Source organism: Sphaerodactylus townsendi, linkage group LG02 (assembly GCF_021028975.2).
Source record: "Sphaerodactylus townsendi isolate TG3544 linkage group LG02, MPM_Stown_v2.3, whole genome shotgun sequence".
NCBI classification, from domain to species: domain Eukaryota; kingdom Metazoa; phylum Chordata; class Lepidosauria; order Squamata; family Sphaerodactylidae; genus Sphaerodactylus; species Sphaerodactylus townsendi.
In genome coordinates this window covers 65,273,989-65,299,807 of record NC_059426.1, presented here as the reverse complement: position 1 = coordinate 65,299,807, position 25,819 = coordinate 65,273,989, and the positions used below count along the sequence as shown (strand labels likewise).

At 44.3% G+C, this 25,819-nt stretch overlaps 1 protein-coding gene across 13 annotated transcripts in view; it reads left to right on the top strand.

Moving 5' to 3' along the window:
- TNS1 (tensin 1) overlaps window positions 1–25,819 on the top strand; it is a 389,915-nt gene that overhangs the window by 221,444 nt on the left and 142,652 nt on the right. For all 13 annotated transcript variants that reach the window (XM_048486278.1, XM_048486276.1, XM_048486275.1 and 10 more), the window contains 2 exons: window positions 3,368–3,406; window positions 17,837–17,878. In XM_048486278.1, coding sequence (XP_048342235.1) covers window positions 3,368–3,406; window positions 17,837–17,878 — 81 coding nt within the window. The remainder of the gene's footprint in view (window positions 1–3,367; window positions 3,407–17,836; window positions 17,879–25,819) is intronic.

The following is a 25,819-nucleotide window of genomic DNA, read 5'->3' as shown; positions in this document are numbered from 1 at the left end:
CTGCTATCCCCCAGTAATAACTTTCCCCCAGCCCAACGGATGGGGAAAAACACCAATGCCCAGAGCTGCAAGATAGTGGGAACCATATGGGTGCTGGCCTCTGGATGAATTCCCCTTGCTGTCAGGGGGTGCGAGCCACCAGCAGCCCGCACCTGGGCATGTGGTTCTCAGGCTCGCTCCATCCCCAGGCCTCTTATGGAGGCCCCCACCAAATGAGGAGGACCTGCACACAGGCTCTTCCTCCTCTGAACAGATCAGTCCCCATGCACAACCCACCAGGCTGTGACAGATGAAATGTAAATAATAGCAACAATCACCATAATCAGAATGCCAACAACAAAAAACTCAGACCCACGGGGGAGGGAGGGCAGGAGAAACCATTGGTACTTGGGCCCCACTTCCTCCAGGCATGTCACTCGGTTACGCCAGCAGCTGGGTGGCCCAGCCTCATGCTGGGCTGATTGCCAGCGCTGAGCCTGCCCCTCTCCCTGTCCACCCCCGGGCAGCAACGGTGGCCAAGGTAAATCTCAGCCTCTCTTTATTTGAAACAGGTTGCTCTACTAGGTGTAGTACTGATCTGCTCCAGCAGGACTTTTCCTATGCTCTTAGGGAAATTAGTTTTTTGTTGGTTTTGGCCGAGCAGGGAGAGGGCTCTTCTGTGATCTCTGCATCTGCAACTTTTTTAAGGACTTGGGAGAGAAATTTAAAATCTGGGATTTTTTCCTCAGGATGGGGTAAGCAGTGTAGGCAGCAGTCCTCTGTTGGCTGTGAGAACCCATTGAAAGTAGGGAGAAGGAGCTCCTTAAATTTCCCAACCCCCCCCCCCCCCATTTGCCACTACATTCTGAATGCCGTCCATGTTTGTAGGTTGTCCCCTAGTGGGTTGCTTCATCCCAGTTAAGAATCTCTGCTCTGTTGGGGTGGAGAGCCATCTCCCTACTACGAGGAAAAAAGAAAGATCCAGAACTAGTTCATTTTAACAAAGCACCTCCCAAGCAGAAAAATCTCATGTAATTACCTTTGGAAAAGAGCTTGGCCGCCCCTGTTGTTTACTCGGCATCAGTGGAAAAACTCTTTTCTTGTTTCTTTTTGTTCTTCTACAGATATTCAGTAACATGGGGGTTGAATTAAATATATATGAAGTTGGGGCCAACTCCCTTGATTTTTGATGAGTTTTAGAACTGCTTGATGGGTTACTGATGAATTTTTCATACGTGGAGGCAGGGGGTCAAAGGATAAGGATCAAGTGTGGGAGGCATCTCTGTTTGCCTGGCTTAGAAAGCTCACTGTGGCCTTGGGCAGGTCATCAGCTCTAGTCTACCTTGCAGGATTCTTGCAAGGACAAATATAACAAGAATTGTTGGCCACTTTGTACACTCAAACAATTATGATAATGATGTGAATGTTTCTTGAACATTAAAAAGCCAGAGCAGGTCTACATTTGGACCATCCATATTGAACCTCATGGCATTTCCCTGATAGAAATTAGCCCTTGTAGCTGTTACTAGTAGCAGAAGAAGACAGGGGCAATACAGGTATTTGTCTTTTTCCCTACCATAACTAATAACAGGTCTGAGGGAAAGGGTGATTGTTATTATGGTTTGTTCAATTTTTTCCTGGCTAGCTGCCATGTGGTGATGGTTTACTTTTTCTCCTCTGCTCTTCTGTACCTCAAAAGGGTAGCCCCCATCTCCTTAGCAAAGAATGGGGGATGGGGCACACCCTTTGAGGGTCCATAACTTTGGACCCCCTAAACCAAACTGCACCAAACTTGGGGGATCCCATCAGGATAGTTTCCAGATGATACCCTGAAATTTTGGTGCCGATACATCCAAAAATGCATCCTCTGCAGGAACATCCCAGAAATTTTCCCAAGAATCTTTGTTCTGCATTGAGTTTTCTGTATTGCTGTCAATGGGGGTTGCAGGCTGGGAGGACACATTTCTGAAGGCACAGTCTCAAAACTTTCATGGTCTCATCAGGAGACTGCCCTGATGATATCCCCCAGGTTTGGTGCAGTTTGGGTTCAGGGGGGCCAAAGTTATGGACCCTCAAAATTGTAGCCCCCATCTCCTATTAGCTCCCATTGGAAACAATGGGGGATGGGGCACCCCCTTTGGGAGTCCATAACTTTGGACTCCTTGAACCAAACCTCACCAAACCTGGGGGTAGCATAAGGACAGTCTCCTGATAATATGGTGAAATTTAGGTCCTGATATGTCTAAAAATGCACCCCCTTCAGGCACCAATGTCCTGGTTCAAAAAACATTTGGCCGTGGTGGAGTGGCCGCCCATGGGGGGGGGGGGCACCCAACTCAGGTTTTGCCCAGGGCTACAGTTTTCCTTGTTACACCTCTGCCCCACCCACAACATAGACTGTAGGTATGTATGTATGTTTCTTGTAAAACATTAATCTGGCAACATCTGTATTGCACTACAACATTCTTGACAAATGATATGAAACAAAAGTTTCTACATTTGGTTCTTAATTGCGTCCCCCAATGTTCTTGAGCAATACATGTAGACCCTTGATTGGCAAGCTAGCTGGTCAAAACCTAGCAAAAATAATATTTCCATTGCAGATTTTGGCTGTCAGACCTTTGAACAAAAGTCTCAATTGGCAGTAAAATGTATCCTTCCACCCAATTGAGTTTGCTTCCTGCTGAGATGGTGTGAGTTGATTGTAGAACACCCCCTGGTCTCAGTTGCTTGCTATAATGTTCAGCTGCTTTGAGTTGTAAACTTTATTCCTACTGCCCCAGCGACCTTGCACAAAGCTGAAAAACAATATTGACAGCTGATATTCCCAATTATACTGCCTGGGTTTAAGATATTTGCTGACACCTTTGGGGTGAAGAAACAATGGAACTAAATTAGAAAATAGCCAGTGCTTTAAAGAAAGCATCTACAAAAGCCATTAAATATATCCCTTGTTCATCACCTGGTCATTGGGCAAGGATAGAAAATGTTTTAGGACAGATTGGTTGCTTTATTGCTAAAGTGCTCATTCTGTGGTGCCAAATGAACAAGTCCAATCTGAAATCCAAAGATTGGGCATCTATTCATCGTTTTTTTGCTTCAAAATACCACGCCCCTGCAGTTGGTTATGCCCTTGGTCTGTCCTGAATGTCAGACTTTTGCAGTAGGCTCTTCATTCTCTTTGGAATTTTGGATCTTTCCCCAAGCTGCTAGTCAAGAGTTCTAGGGAGGGAACAATTTCCTACTGCAGATGGAGCTGATCTATATTTATGGGACAAAGTTGTGAGGGAGTAGTTATTTTACATAGAGGGTGTTTACACTGTTTTTCTGCATTTTGATTGCACAGAAAGATTCTAATGTTGGGTCTTTTTTTTCTTTAACCCTTTAGGCTGCCACGCCTTGCACGCCTTCAGGCAATAATGAATTGGTAAGTTCCCTGCTTCCTCTTTGTTGCCATCTTTGTTGCCATCTTAACCACCAAGGGCATTTGCATACAGATGGGCAGTTGATAGGACTGCCAACCTCCAATGGGGGGGGGGGGGCTTGGATTTCTTCTGGGATGGCAACTTGTCTCCAGGCTACAGAGGTCAGTTTCCTTGAGAAAACAGCAGCTCCCAGGGATGGTTCTATGCATCTCATCTCTGCTGATTCCCGCCCCCCTTTCTAACTCTGCCCACTCCAGGCTGGACCCCCAAATCATCAGGTATTTTCCAACCCAAACAACTGCAGCAGCTGGACATTCGGTTCCTAGTAATGATGCAGTGGGCAAACTGACAGTGAGATGCTTTATGTGCAATTCTGGTAGGTGTTGCTTTGGAACAACCTTTACAGCATCTCCAAGAGATGGATCCTTTGGGGTGGCCTTTGCTGGGCCAGGTTATTTTTTTTTAAAGAAAAACAGTTATCATCTTATATAGTCTGTTTATTTGCCAACATAGAGACACACAATAGTAAAATCAATATGACATAAATCCTATTTCCTTAAATCCAAATCAGCAGTTGATCAGTCAGATAAAGAATTCTGCTACTCAGATGTCCAGTCTGCTGCCCATATCCTGCAAGTGGGTTCCAGGTGCTCATTTGTCTTCCATCTTCCTCATACCAATGAAGAAAAGAAGGGGGCTGCACCACTGCTATACTTATTCCACATGGCTTTGCCAGGGGGAATCTTTCAGATTCTTTTTAGTACATCCCCAGGCATGCATTTAAAGCAAATGCTTACTTTTAAAAAATTTGAAAGGTCCCCCTAGATAAAGCTACACAAAAATGTGTAGGGGCTGCAGAAACATGAAATAATTTGTTTCCCTTGGCAGCAATTGCTTCTTTGCCTTCATTTTGTCATTCCAAACCCTAAAAAGTTTGAAACACCCTTCATCATGAGTTCAGCACAGCTTCTTCCCCAAAGGCCTTCTGAATTGGTTTGAAGTTCTTGCTTTGTCATAGGGCCTTGATTTGTAGATCATAAGGAAGAGATTAAATTAGCTAGTAGTAGTAGAAGATGTAATAGATGTTTAGTTAGTAATTAGTCTCTTCCTTGAGCTCCCCTGTTAATGTTAAGGTTAGGCACTAGGCAAATTGGTTAGCTTAACAATAGGATGGTAAACTGTTAAGGAAATTAATTTTAGAGTTAGTTGTTAGGCTAAGGAGTGGTTAAGTACTAGTGCCAGTTAGTGGGTAAATTGTGGATTAGGATGGGTTTTTTGTCCATGTCCACGGTGAGACAAGAAGGGGGGCTGGGGATTCCAGTGATACTAGGGCAGGGGAGAAATAGCGGTAGGCCTAGGCCATATGAGGAGACATCGAGGGAGAGATCACCGGTTATGCTTTCGCTCCTTGTCTGACCCTCCTGGCCTATCCCAAAGAGATGTAGGTAGTGTGGTGGGGATTGTGACTCTGCTCGAGGTTGCTGTTATTGAGCGAGGTCAATAAACAACAAATCTTCAGTCGCTTCGAGACTATATCTACCATCAGACCGTGAGACCCATGGGATTATTGCATTACCAGAGACCTGGGTGAGGGAGGGGGAAACGGTAGCCCTCAATGATCTCACCCCAAAGGGATTTCGTTTGTTCAGCAGCCTTACCGGACCCCTAGGGCGGGGTGGTGAATTAATGGCGATGCTCATCCGGGGATTGATCACCTTTCGGACGTCCCCGTCCCACTGATCATAAGGATTGGAGTGTTTGGGCCTTTGTTGGGACTCTCGGGAGAGACTGGCAGATTCTGCTTTGGTGTACCCGATTCGCTGTAGCGCGCATACGGCAGAAAGCCTGTCGCGGCTTTTGGAAGATGCGTCGTCTGAATGGGAGCGTTGCGGTACCCTGCGCAGCTTTTGGTGCTGGGTGACTTTAACGTCCACATGTTGATTCAACCTCCTCTTTGATAACCGCTGATCTGAGTTAATCAACTCATGGCGGCGCTTCAGGTCTCTCCTTAGTAAACACCCGCTGGTCCCACACATCAGCAAAGGCCACACTCTAGACCCTGATCTTTGTGGCTGAGGTGTGCATGTGGGCTTATCCTCTATTGATAGAGAGTGCCGTGGTCTGACCACGACGTCCTTAAGGCCCGGATAGATGCTGCCATGCCCCCTGTCTAGAAGCGGCGGGCATATTTTAGCCCTCCAGCGGAGACCTACTGGACCCAGAGAGGTTCCAGGAAGCTCTGCGGGGAGACCCCACCACCGGCTGGCACCTTGATGAGCTGGTAGAGGGCTGGGAAAACTGGCTCTCTATGAAAGCCATTGAGGCTGTCGCGCAACAGCGCCCCTCTCGGCTCCAGCGCACCAGACTGGCTCCTTGGTATACTGAGGAGCTCGCGGGCGGATGAAGCTTAGGAACACAGGAGCGGCTGGAGCGTGTGTGGTGGCGGACCCTTGTGCCGGAGACAAGACGCACTCTTATCGGGCGTTTATGAGATCCTACGAGGGTGCGGTAGAAGGCTGCAAAGGAGGGTATTTTTTTGCTTCCTCTTTAGCAGAAGCTGGCTTCAGCGTCCAGCACAATTGTTTAGAGGTGATCCGGTCATTGACTGACCTCAGCTATGGGTCCTAGAATTAGAGAAATTGGCTGTAAGCTGTAGAGACATTCTTGAGAGCTTCGCTTCGCGGACAAAGTGTTGGCTCTTAGCCCAAAACCTACCCGCGACAGTTGATACAATAAGTGAACTAGAGGCCCCTTGGCCGTCTTTGGGTCCCTCGTCTGGTTACCGCCGACCGACTTATTACCATCAGATGTTGACAAGAACGCACTGGCAGCTGTGCGGTCTACCACATGTTCTTTTGACCGTGCCCTTCCTGGCTGGTGAAAGCCAGCGAGGAAGTGCCGGAAGCCACCTGTTGGATATTATCAACAGCTCTCTTGAGCAAGGAGCTTTCGCGGGGTGGCTTAAAGAGGCAGTGGTCCGCCCGCTCCTAAAAAGACCGCTGTTAGATCCCAAGGATCCGGCCAATTACTGCCCAGTTTCCACAATCTACCATTTCCTGGAGGCAAGGTAATTGAAGGCGGCCCGATAGGCGGAGACAACTCCAGCGATTTCTGGATGGAAGCACACGTGTTGGATCCCCTTCCAGTCCGGTTTCCGTGCTGGCCATGGGACGAGAGCGGTGCTGTGGTTGCCGATTAATGGGCGAACTCCGGCTTCACTTGGACAGAGGTAGGTTACGGCGCTGCTGAGTGTTGTTGGATCTCACTGCAGCATTAGGCGTGGTAGATCCGCGACCTTTTGGTCCACCGCCTCGCTGATACTCGGGGTCTGTGGGTCCCAGCACTTGGATTAGCTGGCCTCATTTCTCCGAGACCGGGGACTGCAGGTGACATCGAGGTGAGAACTCCAGAAGCTACCCCATTGAATGTGAAGAAGAGATTGCGCGAGAGGCGATCCTCTCCCGATGCTTTTAATATCTACATCGCCCCCTGGCAAGTTTAGTCAGGAGTTTGCCGGGCTGCGGTGCTATCAGTGCGCCGATGACACCCAGCTCGTGTTCACGATGGAGTGCAGCCCGTCTGCGGTCCCTGGAGCCCTCCAGTGCGGTTTAGAAGCCGTACCTGGTTGGTTGAGAGGAAGTCGGTGGAAGCTAAACCCTGCAAAAACGAAGGTCCTGGGGTTGGGACGAGGAGAGAGACCGGTGGACTTTGCTTGCGCGTTAAGCTAAGCGGCGAGGAGTCTTACATCTAACCCTCGACTGTTAAGAGCTTGGGCGTGGCTTTGGACCCGACATTATCAATGGAGGCCAGGTCACTCAAACTGCCGAATAAACTTTTACCATCTGCGACAGAAGGCGAGACAATTAGCCCCGTATCTGTCCCGTTCTGAGCCTGGCCACAGTGATCCAATGCAGCGGTCACCTCTAGGCTGGATTGTGCCTTGTATGGCAGCTCTCGGCTTCAGCCTGCCTCTGTCGGTGATCTGGAAATTGAAACTTTCGATTCAACATGCGGCATGCCAGACTACTTACAGGAACAGCTAGTTGGGACCTGGATTACTCAGGTCCTATACCATCTACACTGGCTGCCCATCGAGTTCAGAACCCATCTTCAAAGTGCTGGTCTTGACAGCTTTAAGGCCATTAGCGGCATTGGGCCTACATATCTGAGGGATCGCATCTCCCCGTACTGCCCTACTAGGGCCCTCCGGCTCTGAGGAGGAAGGCGGTTGCTGGAAATCCCTGGCCCAAAAAAAGATCCGGCTGGCCTCCAACAGAAGGGCCAGGGCTTTTACTGCCCTGGCCTGACCTGGTGGAACAGGCTCCCCTAAGGAGACCAGGGCCTCTGCGGGACAGCTTCAAGGACTTTCCGCCAGAGGGCCTGTAAAGCGAACGGACCTGTTCCACCAGGCTTTTGGCCAGCCGGGATGACCATCTGACCCCCATACCATCTTGGTCTCCCGTGGGCGGGAATGGGGTTGGGATAAGTCGCCATCTGTAAATTGTAAATTTTAAACTGTTTAAATTCTATTAATTTAAAGTTGTTATAGATTGTTTTATATTTGTATTATTATGTTGATGTACACCGCCCTGAGCCCTTCGGGGGAGGGCGGTTTAAAAATGAAATAAATAATAAAATAATAAATAAATAAATCACAGGACAGGGAATGGCCCTATTGCAGAATTTATTTTTATTTATTGTATGCGTTTTACTGTATTTTAACAAGATTTTATTTTGTATTTTACTGTTTGTAAATACATTTTGTTTTATTCTGCTATAAACTGCCTTGGTGACATTTTTAAATTGGAAGGCAATCTACCGTGTTTCCCCGAAAAAAGACAATGTCTTATATTAATTTTTGCTCCCAAAGATGCACTATGTCTTATTTTCAGGGGATGTCTTATTTTTCCGCTCCACAGCTGCATCCTCTGGTGTTCTGTTCGACAGGCATGCTTCCAAACAAAAACTTTGCTACGTCTTACTTTTGGGGGATGCTTTATATTTAGCACTTCAGCAAAACCTCTACTACATCTTATTTTCAGGGGATGTCTTATTTTAGGGGAAACACGGTATAAATAAATAAAGAGGGAGCCATCTCACAAAATAGGCTTATGTGGCTTACAAGAATGCCTTAATATCTATACTTCTTGTGATTCTAGATAAGAAAATGTCACACCATGTCATACTGCTTGCTTTAAGTATGAATAACATGGCTTTGTAATGTTACTGAGTCAGGCCATTATCCTATCAAATTCAGTATTGTCTACTCTGATTGGCAGTGGCTGCCCAGGGTCTTAGACAAATGTCATAGTCCTGTGCAAGAGTAAATATGAATTAAAATGGATTTGTAGCAGATCTCTTGCAAGTCATGTTTGGCTTTCTTTGTTTTGAAAAGAGCCCAACTGTTGATACACAAACATGTACAGAGTGTAAGCTTTTATAAAGCTTACATGACTTTCCAGTGATATAGCAAATCTTGATGAAAAGAGGTACAACTTTTGTCTGTTGTTCTGTTTACATTTTCTCTTGATGTACAGTTCCACAGCTTTCAACACATCAAACAACAATTGAAACAAGTCTTAAAAACAGATCAGCAGGTGTAGATACTGAGTACAGGTGAACACATATATTGAGTTAGACCAATGATCTCCTTGTATAGTTTATTTTGAGTGGTAAAAGTTCTCCACATGTTCAGCAGGAGTATTTCTAGCTCTGCTCTCACATATTCTTTAACTGTAGAGCTGAGGGTTAGAAATGGGATCTGCAGCATCCTCCTTCTTAACTCTGGGAGGGTGGGGGATCCAGCTCTGTGGCATCCCTGAGAACCAAATAGGCTGCAGATCTCCTCAATGTCTGAGAATCAGCTGCAGGCTGTGGTACCATCAAATCCAGAGTACCAGAAAGAAAAGATGCAAAGAAACTGTTATTTGTCTTCTATATAGTCTTTTTATTGTCATAAATTCTGAGGTGCTGTGAGAAGAGAGATGCCGAACCTTTTGAGGACAGAGTTTTCACTGTCCCATTAAACTTGCCATGTTATGGGCCTTCCCTTGCAGCTGATCCGGAAATTGAAATTGGTCCAGAATGCGGCGGCCTGTCTTCTTACGGGTGGTTCAGTTAGGGACCATGTCACCCCTGTGCTGTGCTGTTTGCACTGGCTCCCAGTGGAGTTTCGGATCATCTTCAAGGTGTTGGTATTGACCTTTAAGACTCTTTATGGCCTGGGGTCCTCATACCTCTGAGTCCGCCTCACCCCATATGACCTGACTCGGCCTCTCCATTCGGCTGAGGAAAACTTACTGGTGGTTCCCCGCCCCTCTATGATGCAGCTGGCTTCTCCCCGGGCCAGGATTTTTACGACCCTGACCCCAACCTGGTGGAACACTCTTCCTCCAACAGTTAGGGCCCTGCGGGACCTTGGTGAGTTCCTCAGGGCCTGCAAAACTGAGCTGTGGGGGGAGCTGGCAGCTGAGTAGTTGCCCCTTCTCGATGCCCATGTACCATCTGCTGGTCCCCTCCCAGGGTTGGGACCGGGTGCTTTACAAAGGAGAAGACCACAACACTGTAACTTGCCTACTTACCTGGGAACCTCCCTGAGCCAAATCTACTGCTTCTTTTGTGCTCCTTCTTCCCCTTTCTCCTCCTAGCTGGCCTGGTTTTCCCTTTCAGCTTCTGCTCGTGTACTCCCTCCCTCCAGCCTTTTCTTTTTTCTCCCTATTTATACCCCAGCTCTACACCTAATACTTGTGCTAAGCTTCACCCTCCTCATCCCTGCTTCTTAGTTGGCTTATGCTGTCTATAACCACACCCTGTCTTAGCCCACCTGTCTGAGGTCACCATCCCTTCTGAGCTTCCATGGGACAGATTGCCAAAGCTGCCCTGGTGCTTGAGGCTACCTTAGTCACACCTTCCAGCCCCTGCTCCATCCATGTAAACCTTGCCTCTAGGCATAGGGACAAGGCATGCCTCACCAGGTGTGTGGTTGTTGAGACATTTCTACAGAAGATCTTCTCAAGAAAGAAATTGCAAAACATGTAGGGATCTAGAAGAGTTAAATAAACTCTGAAACTTGCATCTTGCTCTCCTTTGTCTTTTCTTGCCCACGGGTGAGGTCTAATTTCCTCCTAATTGCTATAGGTAGCCTGCTACAATGCCTCATTGGGCTGCATTAGGTCAGGGAAATGGCACAGGAGAGGTTAAACTTGGTTCCCACCGTGCTGTGGCTGTGATCCATGTTGGGGTCCTGCAGGCCACCCATTTAACAGAAAATAAACAGCGGGAGCTCTGTGCACAGAACTTGCAGTGTCTTGTCTGGTTGGATCTTTGGCTACAGAGTGTCCATTGTATTTAAATCATTGGAATAGTCTTTCTGTGCATGTCACAGTTCTTGCACCAAATAAGACCTTGCTTTGCTGCTTTCCCATTGCATGCAGAGTTCTTGCCAGCATTATCTTGGTTATTGTTAGCTCAACTCAGTGCTGCTTTTTAAAAAAATGTTCTGTTTTTATGTAAGAAATGTCCAGCCTTCAAGGGCCTGCTTCTGTCAGATTCCATCCCTCCCAAGTCTGGAAGGGTGGGGTTGGCTTAGCTAAAACTCCAAATTAGTTTGTAGCTGCTGCATATTGAAACCACCCACATGCTGGTCCAACCATACTGTGGGACCCGGTTGGCTCTGCCAAGTCTGACTAAGTCAGAGTTCAGTTTGGAAATCATCTCCTTGGCTCAGGGTGAGGGGAGGATCTGCTCTGGGGCTATGTTTTAGCAGCTGTATGAGGAGTTTGTTTGCTCACAGGGAAACCGTTTGTTCCACTGTCATTAAAAAAAATCTGATGGCCAAACTATTTTACTCAGAATGTATCATTCTGTAGTTGGATTATTAGAGAGATTAAAACTCCTGGTGCTCAGGTATATCCGCTAGTGGCAGAGACTTTCCATTCTTTGATAACAACTAAAAATTGTGGTTATGGTGAGCTGTACATTTTGGTAGCTGCTGGCTGTTAGGGAGTTGGTTAGGAAGAACAAACAAGAAAAGTAGAAATCTCTCTATATGTTGTCTCATGCAGTCTCCTGGAATGGAATCTGTCACAGAACACAGTACCAATTGAAGAACTTCTGCATGACATTTGGAAGTGGAAAACTCTTTTAGGCCTCTTACTTTTAAGGAAAAGCTTTCAAACCTTATTGCGATGACCAAAAGTGGGGCCAATAAACCTATTGTGATCCACCTTGAGCCTTTTTGAGAAAGGCAGGCTATAAATGCTGTAAAATAAATAAAGGTCCTATTAAACAACAGAGTCTTGCAGCATCTTAAAAGCCAACTGTCAGGATATTCACATTCACGTCGGGAGTCCATCTCATCAGATTGTCTGCTGTTTTGACTGCAACAAATTAATACCCGTCAAAAGTATGAACATGGTCTACAGATCTTTGCCAGAAGGTGATGATGAATTCCAAACTAGCACTGAATCCAGACACTGGTAACATTTCTGCTGCCTTCCTGGATCTGAATCCTTCCCCTTCCCCAAAGAGAGTCTACAGGGTGTTTTCTTTTCAGATCTATGATATTTAATGATGATTTGTCTAATAATAGTCTTAACGATAGGCCTTTTAAAGTATACATGGCATTATACCATCTTGTATTGAATCCAGCCACTTTACCAGCCCCTTCCCTTAAAGATCTTTATAAACACCAAGGGGCATTAGTCCTGATGACAGATGGTAATCTCCAGTTAATTCATTCACACTCTCAGGTTGAAATAATTGAGAGGTGTCCATATAAACCTGACATGTGGATTAATTTTTTTTTGCCATCTGGTTGCATCTCACTTATAATGAGCCAGCAGGGTTTTCCAGGCAAGAGATATTCAGATGTGGCTTACTGCTTAGTTTGTGAGATCTGACAAGGTATAACTTGCAAGTAATGATATATGGGTAGCCCAGGAATATTCCTGATTACTGTTGCTGATGTTACTGTCAAAGTGGGATCAGATGCAAGCCATGTGTCTACAACTAGTCAAAGTGAACCACCAAGAATTCTGTTATTTGATCCCAACATTCAGAATGTAATAGACCTTTTATTAACCTTAAAGAGCATCAATGGATGCTCTTTTATTAACCTTAAAGAGCATCATGAATATTATGGTGACAGAGAACTGTTGTTTCTTTGCTGTTGTTCCCTCCACAGAGTTTCCAAAATACTCTGGCCGTTTCCGCACGGCCCCCCAGGCGCCCCCACGCCGGCAAGAATTCTGCTGGCATGGGGGCGGAGGCCGTTCGCACGCAAGTGTGCGGGTGGCCTCAGGAGAGGCCGGCGGACGACAGGCGGCTCCACATGGAGCCACCTCTGCCCCCTTCCCTTTCCCACTCACCTTGTCCCCATCATCGGCCTGCTGGCCTCCGAAGCCCCGCCCACGCTGCCCTCCGACCTCCAGGGGTCGGACGACAGTGAGGGAGGGGCTTCGGAGGCCAGCAGGCCGACGACGGCACATGGGTGAGTGGGAAAAGGAAGAAACAGCGTGTTCGGCGGTGCTGTTACGCGCAGCATGCCGGGAAAGACGCTGTTCCCTCAAAAACAACCCTTTAAAGGGTTGTTTTTTAGGGCGGCCTGATGCCGCCCTGAGGGAGGGGAAGGGCAACCAGGTCGGCGCTGCTGCGTTTCAGCAGCGCCGCCTGTGCGAACGGCGGCCTGGGGGCGGCGTTTTTACCGCCCCCAGGCCGCCGTTTTTGGCCCATGCGGAAACGGCCTCTGCTTTTTGTTTGGTAGGATTCATCCTGAAGGACTCAATATGAAGTTGTTTCTGTAAATCCTTGCCTTTCATCCCTATAGCTTGTCATTATGAATGAATGACTAATGTCATTATGAATGAATGACTAATGAATAGTCATTAAGAATGTGCACTCTGTGCTGGCAAACATCCTCCTATCATATGGATTGGATGAGGATACTGACATATTTAGTCAACAAAGGTTGAATGCACTTAAATGTTTCTTCAGGGCGCTTCTGTAGAGACACAAGTAGCAGTGTCATCAGAAACAAGACCCCATTTTGCCTGCCCACTCTACAAGGAGAGTCAGAAGCAAATGCAAATTTGGGTTTGATACAGTGGTGGGATCCAAAAATTTTAATAACAGGTTCCAATGGTGGTGGGATTCAAACAGTGGCGCCGCCACACACACGCACCTCCAGTCCCTATTGGGCAGGGAGGTTGCTTTAGTAACACCTTCTCGGCACTCGGAAAAAAATTAGTAACCACTTCTAGAGAAGTGGTGAGAACTGGTTGGATCCCACCTCTGGTTTGATACAAAGACTGGCCAAAACTGGAGTCAGCCTTTGTGGGCCAGCCAGATGCTTCTGGAAATTCACAATCAAGGCACCCCCCTTTTTTGCCCATTTTAATTGGTGATCCAATTACTCTCATTCTGAGCATAGTGGTTCTGTTTTGTTTTAATGACTAGTATCCATAAGTATGTTTATTTTCCACGAACCTGTTAATGACAGTTAAACTTCCGCAATTAAATTGAATGGCCATGTTTATTAGTTTTGATTAGCTAATGCTGGTGACAGGTGGTGGGAGATTACTCGTTCTATCATTTCTTATGTGGGTCAAGTTTTGTAGAATTAAACAGGGTGACAACTAAGGCAAGACACACTCACTTCTACTCCTATCCTTCATGCCCACCTGCCATCCTACCTAAGTAAGACCTCATAGTTTCAGGAGCAGAAATCAGATGCATAAAACTGAATGTACGAAGCTGCCATATGCTTCGTCATACCATTAGTCTATCAACATTTTCTGCTTTGACTGGCAGTAGCTCTCCAGGGTCCTGGGTAAATGTCTTTCAGGTAGTCTTCTACCTGATACGTTTAGCTGGAAATAACAGGGATTGAAACTGGGGCCTTCTGCATGTGAAGGAGATGCTCTACCACTGAGCCACATTCCGTTTTGTATCTGTACTATTTGGTTGCTTGAAATTCTGAGAGGTAGGGGTCATTGTTACGGTCTGTTCCATGTTTTAATAGCCCACTGGGGTCTCATTAGAGGCCTACTCTTTCCTTAGCATGATCAAGTCACTCAGTTATTTCATCATCCTAAAATGCTACTGACCTGTATCCTGGAACATTGCACACAGAATGTAATGCATTCCAGTGTAGACAGCTAGAGATTAAAAAAAAGACTCAAGAAACAGCATGCCAAATTATCCTCATGTCCATCAGCTGTTTTTTTTTAAATTGTTTGATGACCATCAATCCTTTGTGGTGTGATTGGGGACTCTGTACATTGGGGACTCTGTACATTGTATTTGGAGTTAGTGAAGCTACTGTTTTTGTGTTCAAGGATCTTTAAGAACTGAATTGAATTTCAGGTGAACCTTCTTGTTGTTCCATCTTAGGCTTATTTGGGTAGGCGTAAGGAATGTTATTTCAGAGTTGGAAAATTCCATGGAACAGACAAAACCCATTATGTTTTTAAAATTCTGATCTGGCAACCTTTAAGCATGTATGCCTCTGTTCTTTGGCTGGCATACCAAGGGTTGGAGCCCTTCAAATGCCCCTGTGATCCTTTGCCAAAAGTTAACTCACTTGCTGGCATCTTCATGGGCTACTCAGTGATGCACCGTTCTGCAAAGGCAACCAGCCAGGTTAGCATTTGGAGCTGGTCTCATGGATGTTCTTGCTTTGAATTCTGCCAAGCCACATATACACCCCATGCCTTTTCAAATCCTGTTGTTTTTCCCTGGTCACAACAAGGCATTTAGACTCTGTTTTCATGCTCCTCTCTGCCAGCTGCTGCATACGTCTGTTTTCACAAGCAGTCTGGTTCTTATTATCTCAGTACCCAGATTAATCTCTGGGCATGCACAAGCATATTTGGATGGTAAACACAGCAGACAGTGTCCCCAAGAGGGCTTCCCAGTCTAACCATGGAGATTTATCTATGAAGGCACATGTACTACTCTACTTGGGACCGTTATTGTGGGTTTGTCAAGGAAGCTTTGCCAACCTTCTTTGGAGGCAGAAGTTGCCCACAGTTGTACCACTGTGTAGCCAAAATGTAGCATTCTTGGAGGGGGAGGGGTGTTTCTCAGACAGGTTGTAATCGCCAGTGGGTATTTATTATTTATCCTGTCTAGTGAATAGTTCTTATGCTGGGCAAAGCCCATTTCTTTTCTTAAGGCATTAGACATTCAAGAACCCACCTCCATAACAATTGTACTACCATTAGCAATTACCATCTTTTCATCAGAGACAGATACTTCCCTCTGTGGTGTTGCCCAACTCCTCAGGTCACATCTCTTTGCCTTCCTTTTACCTAGAAAACCAATGTGGTGTAGTAATTAATGTGTTGGACTGGGATCTGTGGGACACAAGTTCAAATCCTCATTCTGCCATGAGGTTTACTGAGTCAAGTGATTCTCATCCTACCTCACTAGTGTGTTGCAAGGGTAAAATGGATGGGGAGATCTTTGGAGGAAACAGGGGATAAAAATGTGCTAAATAAATATTTGATTCCAATTTGAGTGAAAGATTCCCGATTACAGAGCTGTAAAATGTGCAATTTGTGAGAAAAATACTATAGTTATAGTGTGGCTTGTCCTGACCCAAATGGCCAAACCGTCTGGTACCTTTATGCAAACATGGACTAAAGTACTGTTCAGGGAACCATGCTAAAATCATTCCTTAAATCACCATGCAGACTTTTCTTTCTATTCATTCTCTTACTAAAATATCAGTGTTTTGTAGTTCTTACCATAGCTTTCTAAAGTAGGCCAGTTTTATTACTTCCTCATCCCTAGATTGCAGTTTGGGAAGGCTGAGTGAAAGGCTTCCTAGTTAATGCATGGCTAAGTGTGCTATCTGTCTGTCATCTTGCAAAAAATGCTAAGTTAATACACAACAGCATCTTCAAGTTTCATATGCCAAACAGTTCTTGGGGCTGTTGTGAGAACAAATGGATGACAGGATTAATTTTTTAAAAAATACATCCAGCAAAATCTTTCAACCAGCACCCTAGCAGAACAACTCAAAACCTATAGCAAAATGGTAGTCTGCAGCAAGCATCCAGTCAGCCTCAGGCAAGGATGGTGTTTGCTGATTACTGGCTAGGAGTGGAGCCTCTCCCTCTAGTAGGACCAGAACCTTGCTGCATTTGTTGTTTTGCAGCAGTGGAAGATCAGCATTTACAGATGATTTGCAAAATGCGTTGAGCTCCTTTGCTTTTCTGCCTGATGAGAGCGCAGGTTGCTAACTGCATTATGTCTGGGACATTTAACATTGTTCTGTGCAGGGAACCACATTAGATGCGCTTTTCTACCCAAGCCATTCAGAAAAGAACTGATACTCGCATATTTAGGAGCCCTGTGGACTGCCTTTTGACCCATCTCTGGGTATTTCACAAATATCTGTATAATGTATATGTTTTTAATTACAACATATCCAACTATTTGTTTTTTCTCTCCAATGGGGACTCAGGGTAGCACATTGAAAAAGAGAAAATTATACAGTAGCCAAAGAAAAACAATATGAAGCACAACATCGATACCTGGGCTGGGTTCACTGGGCCTGCTCATTCAAGGCCACAGGTGTGAAGTATGGGATAATAGCCAGGGGCCAGGATCACTTTGGCTATTTCCTTCAGCCTGCATGATTGGTCATACCCAGACTAAATACCTGAAACAGAGGAAGAGAAGAAGCTCAGCCACATTCAATTGGCAAAGAGTTGTTACCAACCTTCCTTCTCTGTCAGTTATTACTAATTACAACAGTAAAAAATAAATAGAAGAGGAGAAGGAGGAGAAGGAGGAGGAGAAGAAGAAGAAGAAGAAGAAGAAGAAGAAGAAGAAGAAGAAGAAGAAGAAGAAGAAGAAGAAGAAGAAGAAGAAGAAGAAGAAGACGGTTACAGTTAATGAGGGAGGATGGCTCATTTAGCCATCTCCAAAAGCCTTTCAGAAGAAGATGGTCTTAACTGCTGTTTTCGAAGTCTGGAGGGAATTCATTCAGATGAGCCTCTCTAGTGTCTGAAACCCTGGGCTAAATAGAAGGAACATCTGGACTGCAGTCCTTGTCCACTTCAGTGTTCCAGTTTACAGGAAAAACAACAGTTGTATCATTGGGAGCCTCAACATGGGGTTTTCACCAGTGAGTCAGGGCTTCTCAAATTAGCCCATCTGCGTGGAAAAGAGCAGTGCTGCAGTAGTTTGAATTGTGCACCCCAGATCTTTACATTAAGTTTCTATCCATTAAAATTCTTCTCTTTTTTCCATACTTTCAAGGATTCCAGACCTTTTGAGCCTCTTTTTTCAGTTGATGAGAAGAAAGTGGGATGTATGAAATATTTCCTGGGAAAATGAAGTTTTATACTGAAAAATAAGGGGAGCAAACTTTGAACTGTGGATTCACATATTGTCTATCTCTCTCTTCTCTCTTCCAATAGCCATCTACTGAGGAGAGTCCTGCAAAGCATGTAGACACCCCGGTAAGTTATATGATTGACTTCCATTACACTGGAATCTGTTTAGGAAGACAACCGCCCCAAAGATGCCTCAGTACAGCCTGGGTGTGCCAGGGAGCTCTTTGGCTCCTTATCCTGTAATTTCCCATTTACTTCTCTGTCTTCTCCATAATCTAAACCAAAATCCCAGGCTTAAGCAATCACAAAGGATTGTGTTCCCATGTAGCACTTGCGAGGGCAGAGGTCATACAATATGAACCTTTGGCACAGCATGATTGCGGAATTATGACAGTCCTAAATGTAGTCCTAAATATCCAAAAGGAAGTATTTCTGTTTGTGACAAGACTTCATGGCTGAGGCTTGATTCAGATACTACATGCATTGATAGTTTAATTATACGAACTGTGTTCTGGATGGACTGCTTGGATGTGATAATGGGCTAGTTGAAAACCAATAAACCGAAGCATGGTTCAGATATGACTAAAGAGAAGTTGGTTGGTTGTGGGTGCTGAGACATGTCTGTTTGGTCAAAATTTGACTCAATGTTCTGAATTTATTCTGTAATAACTGTTTTGTGTTGGTGACAACAGTTTTTATGAATGATATTTTATTGTTTTATTTCATTGAAAGTCGTTTTGAGCACATTGTGAACAGTCAAGGTAGAAATATATTAAGTACCTTGTAAAAAAAATCCCTAGGCCATTAATTAAGGTTATTTAGTTTTCAAACCAGGGTCTGAAACATGCTGACTTAATTCTGGCTTATTCCACAGTGCTCTTCTCATAGTAGTACAATCTGGGATAACAGCTTGGTCTCTACAAGGGTGGCAAGAGAAAGATTGAAGTCAACCTAAAGCCACATCCTAGTTTTCATAAACTAGTTAAAATAAACCATGATTTTGTATTTGTACCAAGCCAGTGGGCATCACTGAACATTGCTGGTGAACCAGTGCAAATTGTCTGCTTGCTTGTGCATCGTGATGTGAGAACATATCAGAAGAACACAGGAGCTCTTTACAGGATCAAATACATTTGCAAGATGCATTTTTCCTCTTTACAGAAGTAGCAGTTGTTTATCTGCAGTTCTTCAGTCACACATGAAGAAAGGAAAGAATGATCTTTAGAACTTTCAAAACATAAAAGTTTAATGAGATTTAAGAAATGACTGGAAACAAAAATATAGTTGTAGAGAAATGTAGCACCTATTTCTCCCAGGCTAATATCCTTGTGCAGATATAAAGAGAATCTTTCCAGGAGGGTGGCTATTCCAATTTGTCTGATGGACAGAAACTGTAGACTTCTATCTAAAACACTGAGAAATGTTTCTCAGAATATTAGGCTAAATGGAATGAGGGCTCAAGATAGTCTTGTAGTGGTTGGGCCCTAGTAATAATGGGATAATACTGGATGTCTTCAGATAATTCCATCCAGACCCTCGTGGTTTTGTTCGCACCACAAGGCTGCCAAATCCCATGGATTATAGGAGAAAGAGATCTGACTACTGCTCATACAATAAGTTGTTCTGTCCCTGACAATCCACACAAAATTTTTAATGATCAGAGAATCAAAGATCAGATTGTGCAGTTTTAAAAGAAACCAGGCTACTGCATTCTTCAGAGTTCTCTTCGCATAATTCCCCCCTCCTCCCATTACATATACAGCTAGTAGATATCTACACAGGCTTTTCCCTGCAGAGCCTGTTCATAGCACAGCATTTCTAGCTCATACCGTTGAATGGTACAATTGTTATTTTGAATTCAGTAAATAACTTGATGCTGCTTCATGGGCCATCACAAGAATACAGGACTTCCTTATTTTTATTTCTATCTACCCTTTGATCTACTAAGGTGTAGTTTTTGGACTGTGTTCCATGGAGGTTTGGGGATCCTTGTCAGGGATTTCTCATTTACAGATGGCTTCCCAAAAGACAGCTTTTTTATCACTTCCAATCCTCCCCATAGCATGCAATCACAGGGAAATGCAGCTTATGTTTTAGGGTGGGCTTTTGTTTCTACACGGCAATGACAAGCTCCAACAGGACTGGCCTGCGCCTCCTGAGAGCAGTGCATATGTTCTACAACACTGCTCTAAATCTTCAACGATATGTGGGGGGCTTCTTTGCAGACATGTCAGTACCGAAACGCTTCTGTAAGAACCACTGCTTAACACAACAAAACAACCTTCACAAATACACAAAAGAGATAAAATAGCTAAAATAAAATGTAAACAATTAAACACCAATCAGATATTTGGTGATATTTTATCCTGATTCTCCTGCCAAAATTGGCTTTCTGAGTAGCTCATGGAATTTAAAATAACTCATCCAAATAATGATATTCTTCAAGGAAGGGATTCTCAGATGACCTGTGCTCAGGCACTATAAAGGGTGTGTGTGTGTGGGGGGGGGGGACTGGTTTCTTGCTCCTCTCCTCCTGGTAGTTCCATCAAGGGCAGCTGAAAACAGGGTTGAGGAGGACTGGATGACAGAGTGGTACATGTCTCCTTCTTGTCCTCCCTTTGACTTCATTGGTGGCAACTGAAAATAGCTCATGTTCCATCTTAATGACCTTGATACTGGCTACTGAAGCAAGGTGTCTGGTGGCTCAGATCTGTTTTTGCTGCCACAGACATTGAAGCAACATGTGTGCCTGTTGGCAAAGATGGAATTGGAGCTGACAACTACTACCAGGAAGCCCAGCCTTCAGAAAAGTTCATTTCCCCTGAGTCTGAATATTGGAGGCTATGCCTGCAGAGAATTTAATAACTTTTGCTTGGAAGCTGTTATTCTTATCAGCTGATATCTGCATGACTTTTCCTCATGATGTGTGGGTGTGTGTTGGGGAGAGACAGTCTCAGGAAGAGGTGGGGCTCCATTTCCATTAGCAGCAATAACAACAGGAGAACTGTTTGTGGTTAGAATATTTCTGAGCCACAGGGACCAAACCGGCAGCATCGCAAACTGACCAGCCCTGGCATGGAGCCTGCTGTGTGCCAGGCTTAAGCTGTTCAGTCATATGTTAGTGCACTGCCTTGGACTGACTTTCTGTGGAGGAGAGAGGAATTGGTTTGGAGGGAGATTTCTGAAAGAGCAGACACCATGCCTTGGAAATGGATTAGCAGAACTCTTACCCTCCCTAAGGTAAGCCTTTTGTAGGACTGGAGGAAAGGAGAAGAACGAAGACACCAAATTTTGGGATAAAATTTGCCCATTGAAACTGGGTAGGAGAGGGGTTTACAATGAACTCTGTCACCACCCTCACCCCACCCCCACCCCAGCAAGGATACTGCCCTTGGGTCAGACTTATGTAAGAGTGGCTCCTGTCTTCATAGTGTACTTGCACCCAACTTTGATGGACCTGGTTATAGATATGCTTTTCATCTTCAGTTTGGCCAGGTGGTTCTATCAACTTTGGGCAATCCATGTTGGATAACTAGGAACAATGCCAGAAAGGCAAGCAAAAACGAAGGGAAAAAAACAACCCCTACACATACTGAACCCACAACTAACTATTTAAAATGGCAATAAGTCTGCTCTATGTATCAGCAGCTACAAATTATACTTTCTGTTATCATACATTCTGAGGACGGAGCACACTCCAGGGCTTGCCTACCATTCGTGAATAGATATTGGTACAGTGAAAGATACGAAGAGCAGTTTTGCATGTTACAGCTTCCATAGCCAGATATGGAATTGTCTTAATCCTTCCAGGTGTTGCATTGTTGCTGTAAAGCCTGAAAGGGGCCTTGTACCTCTGAAATTTGCCATCAGGATATACGTTAGAATCTTGCAAAGTTTGGTTGTGTTTTTCTTTGAACAATACAGAATTAGCCAAGCTTATGTAGTGCACATTTGTACATCTCAATAAGCATGGATCCTGTTATTTGCACATCTCAATAGGCATGGATCCTGTATCAGTCAATGACATTTACAATTAGGTTCCCTTTTAGTAAGTTTGTATGTGGACAATATACTTCCCAGCAATCTGCTGTAAAATCATTCTGGAATATAAAGAACGGATTTCAGAAGTGAGAGTCTGTGTTGTCTGGAAAGTTAGAGATAGCAAATGCAGAGTGGATGTTGGTTCCGTTGTAGCCTGCTCAGCCAGATGGAAGCATCAGGGTAGGCATAGCAAGGCCAAAGGCCTCTGCAAACACCCAGTGCAGTTTCAAGAATCTATTTCAGATGTTGAAATTCCCGCTAGATTGCTGGCAGAGCAGAATGGATTCATTTCACATTGTGCCAAACATTTTTGGAGTGGAATTGATTGTTTTCCTCTTCCATGGAACAAAGTGGATGAAACAATAGTATAATATGGGGTAGGAAAAGTCTGCAATGATGCGAAGCATAGGACATGTGGACAACGCAAATGAAGAGGCTGGCATCTCTTCAGGCTGTCTGAGTTTTGGGCACATGGATTATACAGATTTCTGAAGCAAGCCCCATGAGAATTTGGGATGCTGTGAATTTTGCAGTGAACTTGTTTGGCAGCCAGACATACTGTGTCCAACATTTATTTATTTATTCATTCATTCATTTTAAAGATTTATTAGCCACCTTTTCCCCTTGCGGAACCCAAGAGGGCTTATAATATAAATAAAAGAATTATAAAAACGCAATAAAAACATGAATGAAACAACAATGATAAAAACATGATAAAACATGATAAAAAAATTAAAGGTCACACACAAAAAGTCATTGATAATTATTATGAGATCTTAGAGGGCATCAGAAGTGGAAACCTCATAAGTGCTCTTGTAAACAGGGAGTCACCTTCTGAATTCTCTCACCAAATAAGTCTTTACCTGGGTCCCAAAAACAAACTTGTAGGCAGTAGAGCTTCCTGAAGCCCACTCTCAGCTGATCTGTCCTTTCAGCTGTGAGTTAATTTCTGATTCCCCTCCCCCAATCCCTTTGTCCAGCAATCCTGGAGCCCAATAAGTTTTACCCAGCAGGAGATCCCAGCTGATGCACAATCTGCTGGGAGTTAGCTTGAGATTCCCTGGTGCTGAACAGATTGAGAACACCAAAACAGCCTGTCAATTAATCAACTGCCCAATAGGAAAAAAGAAAACAAGTAATGAGCCAAGCTCCAAATGTTCAAGTATCCCTAATGTGACTGCATCCTTTTGATCATTCTTTCTGACTTAGAAATGGAACAGAGGACCAAAGGATGTGACTTGTGAATCAATAATAGGAAGGCTTCTTCATTGCAATTATTCTTAGGCTTCAGACAATGCGACCAATGTATCTTGTGAAATCTCCACTGAGACAATTCATATACTATATCAAGATGATTAGGCAGATATATTTTTCATTCACATTTATATTTCCAAAAGAAACACATCTTTCCCAAAATCACCTTTCCTTTCCCCAGCCCATGCTGTCCAGAAATTGATTGAGTAGAATTCCAGTTTTGTTGTGGTAGAGTATACAGGACATGCTTCTCCCCAGCATGTTCCAAAAAGACCAGTGAATGTGGAAATTCCCTGCATTGATTTCTTCTCCAAAGATCACAAGAGAGGCTGAGCAATGACAATCACAAATACAGAAAAGTGCCTACATCTCTCTCTCTCTCTCTCTCCACACTGGAAGAATCAGGGGCTGCATGTTACAGGCCTCTTGAACCGGGTATGCATAGCTTCGCATGACTTCTGCAAGGGAAAGAATGGTGCAGAAGCCTTCTTCACATATATTCTTGTTCCATCTATATAGATATATTCCATTACACAGTCCTGTCCAGGGATCAGTAACTGAAGTTAATACTTGATTTAGCACAAGACACTGATAGTACCCCCTGCTTAGAAAAGTAGCAAAATGCTTTTGATGAATTTCAGCTGAATATATAATATATAGGCAAGGCAACACCATAATCACCCATCATGGCTGTCATACATTCACCCATAATGATTGATCCTTGCACACTCACTTGCCTTTTCCTTCTCTTGGGTCACTTTAACTAGGCAGCTACTTTAAATGTAGATGAGAAAATACAATTCCAAGCAAACTTTATGTAAGTTTTAACTTCAGCAAAGAATGAGAGTTTAAACAACACACACACTCTCCCTTTTGTTATCAGCTGAAGATGCTAAAACAAATGAGGTGTGAATGTATATTTTTCTCTTCTTTGGTTATTTCTTTAATTAGAAGTTCGACTTGGAATTTCAGTAAAGGTCATAAAGCCATTAAAAATAATGCAGAGGGGATTTTGAGGGCCATGGAACAATGTATAAGTAGAAGCTTTCTGCTGTAGCAATTCAGACAGCTACTCCAACCATTTGGTTTTGTGAGGGACCAAGCCTAGGCAAAGTGGAGTAAGATTCTAAGGACTTGGGACCTCTGTTTGCAGAATATTGTGGATTTTTATTGTCAGAGCTCTGCCTGGCTTTCTTCAGTCTACTCCTAGCTGAAATCTCAGGCACCCAGAGTTCTTAGCCTTCATTGGAAGGACATGATCATGGCCCAAGTCACACAACCATCATTTATGGGTTAAAATTATCATTGGTGACTTTTCCAGTCCATTAGTCATTAGCTTAGTAGTCTTGAATTGTACAAGTTGCAGCTTTAAGCATCTTTGGAAAAGCAAGTTGACTTGGGATATTTTCCTGGAGCAACACAACCTGCCAGAGTCCTTTTTGCAGAAGTAAAGTAGCATATTTCTGTTGCCACACCAGTTCTAAGGCTGCTGGGGCAGCATCCCAATCTTTTCATTAACACCAATGACTGTGTGTTTCTTTTCACTTCCTCCTCTGTTCCCTGATTCATACAACCCTGATTCCAAGTGGTAAGAATCATGCATTGGGGTACTGTATGGTTCCCGGGCTGTATGGCCATGTTCTAGCAGCATTAAGGAGAGAATGCTGCTAGAACATGGCCATACAGCCCGGAAACCACATGGCACCCCAGTGATTCCAGCCGTGAAAGCCTTTGACAGTCATGTATTCTTTAGTCAGGGAACACTGGTCTCCTATGAACCATGCCATACATTGGGCACACAGAGAAGGCAAACTGGAAGGAATGCACTTGCACAAATTCATGAAATGTGCCTGAATACAGGGTAAAAATCTAACATAAAGCACAATTGTTTTACAAGCCTAATTGTGAGTTTGAAATTGCATAATTCTCCATATTTTGGAGGAAGAGAAAGCAGGTATAGACACATTCTCATTCAGAAACTTTAACAAGTATGACGGTGTAATATTCAGAAGTCCACTTTAGTTTTTTTATAGTTCCAGGATAACCGAATCTGGAGTTGTTCCATCTAGGTGCAATCTCTAGGAATTATTGGAAATGCCATGGTAAAACAATAGAGTTTCCAGCAATTCCTAGAATGGACTGGCATCACTTCTGGGTTTCCCCCAGAATTGATGTGTTATGTCTCAATCATCAGGTGACCAGTAGGGTAAAAACAAGGTTTATCTACACAGATAGCTTCCACAATAATACATCAGGCTGAGAGAGTGAAACTACGCATGTACTCACTTAAATATCACTTCTCAGCAGATGTCACGCTCTCAACTATGGAAACCCCAGTAGCTCAAGATACAACACCCCTTCCCCCAACGAACATTATAGTCTGGCTGAACTCTCTTACGTTGCAGCCATCTATGATTCTGCACTGGCCTCTGGTCCTGCACTGATGGCTGATCCCACGCTAAACTCAGATTCTGTTCTGATCCTGGGCCGGTGCCAATACCGGCTCCTCCAATGCCCCTTATTTCCTGTCTTAACTCACTTTCTCCTATTGCCCACTCCTGAGATTATCCCTCTCACTCTGATGCTGTGACCTCACCTTCTTGCTCACTTCAAGTCTTCCGATGTTGTTATTGGAGTGGACACCCTCTTCCTTGTTTGGTCCACATGTTGGCAAAGAACACGACCATCTTCTGTCTCTACCCTATATGATAACAGCCCTGTGGCCTGTGTTACTGCTCCAGAATCCAACATGGCCCAGCCCCATAATTTCTT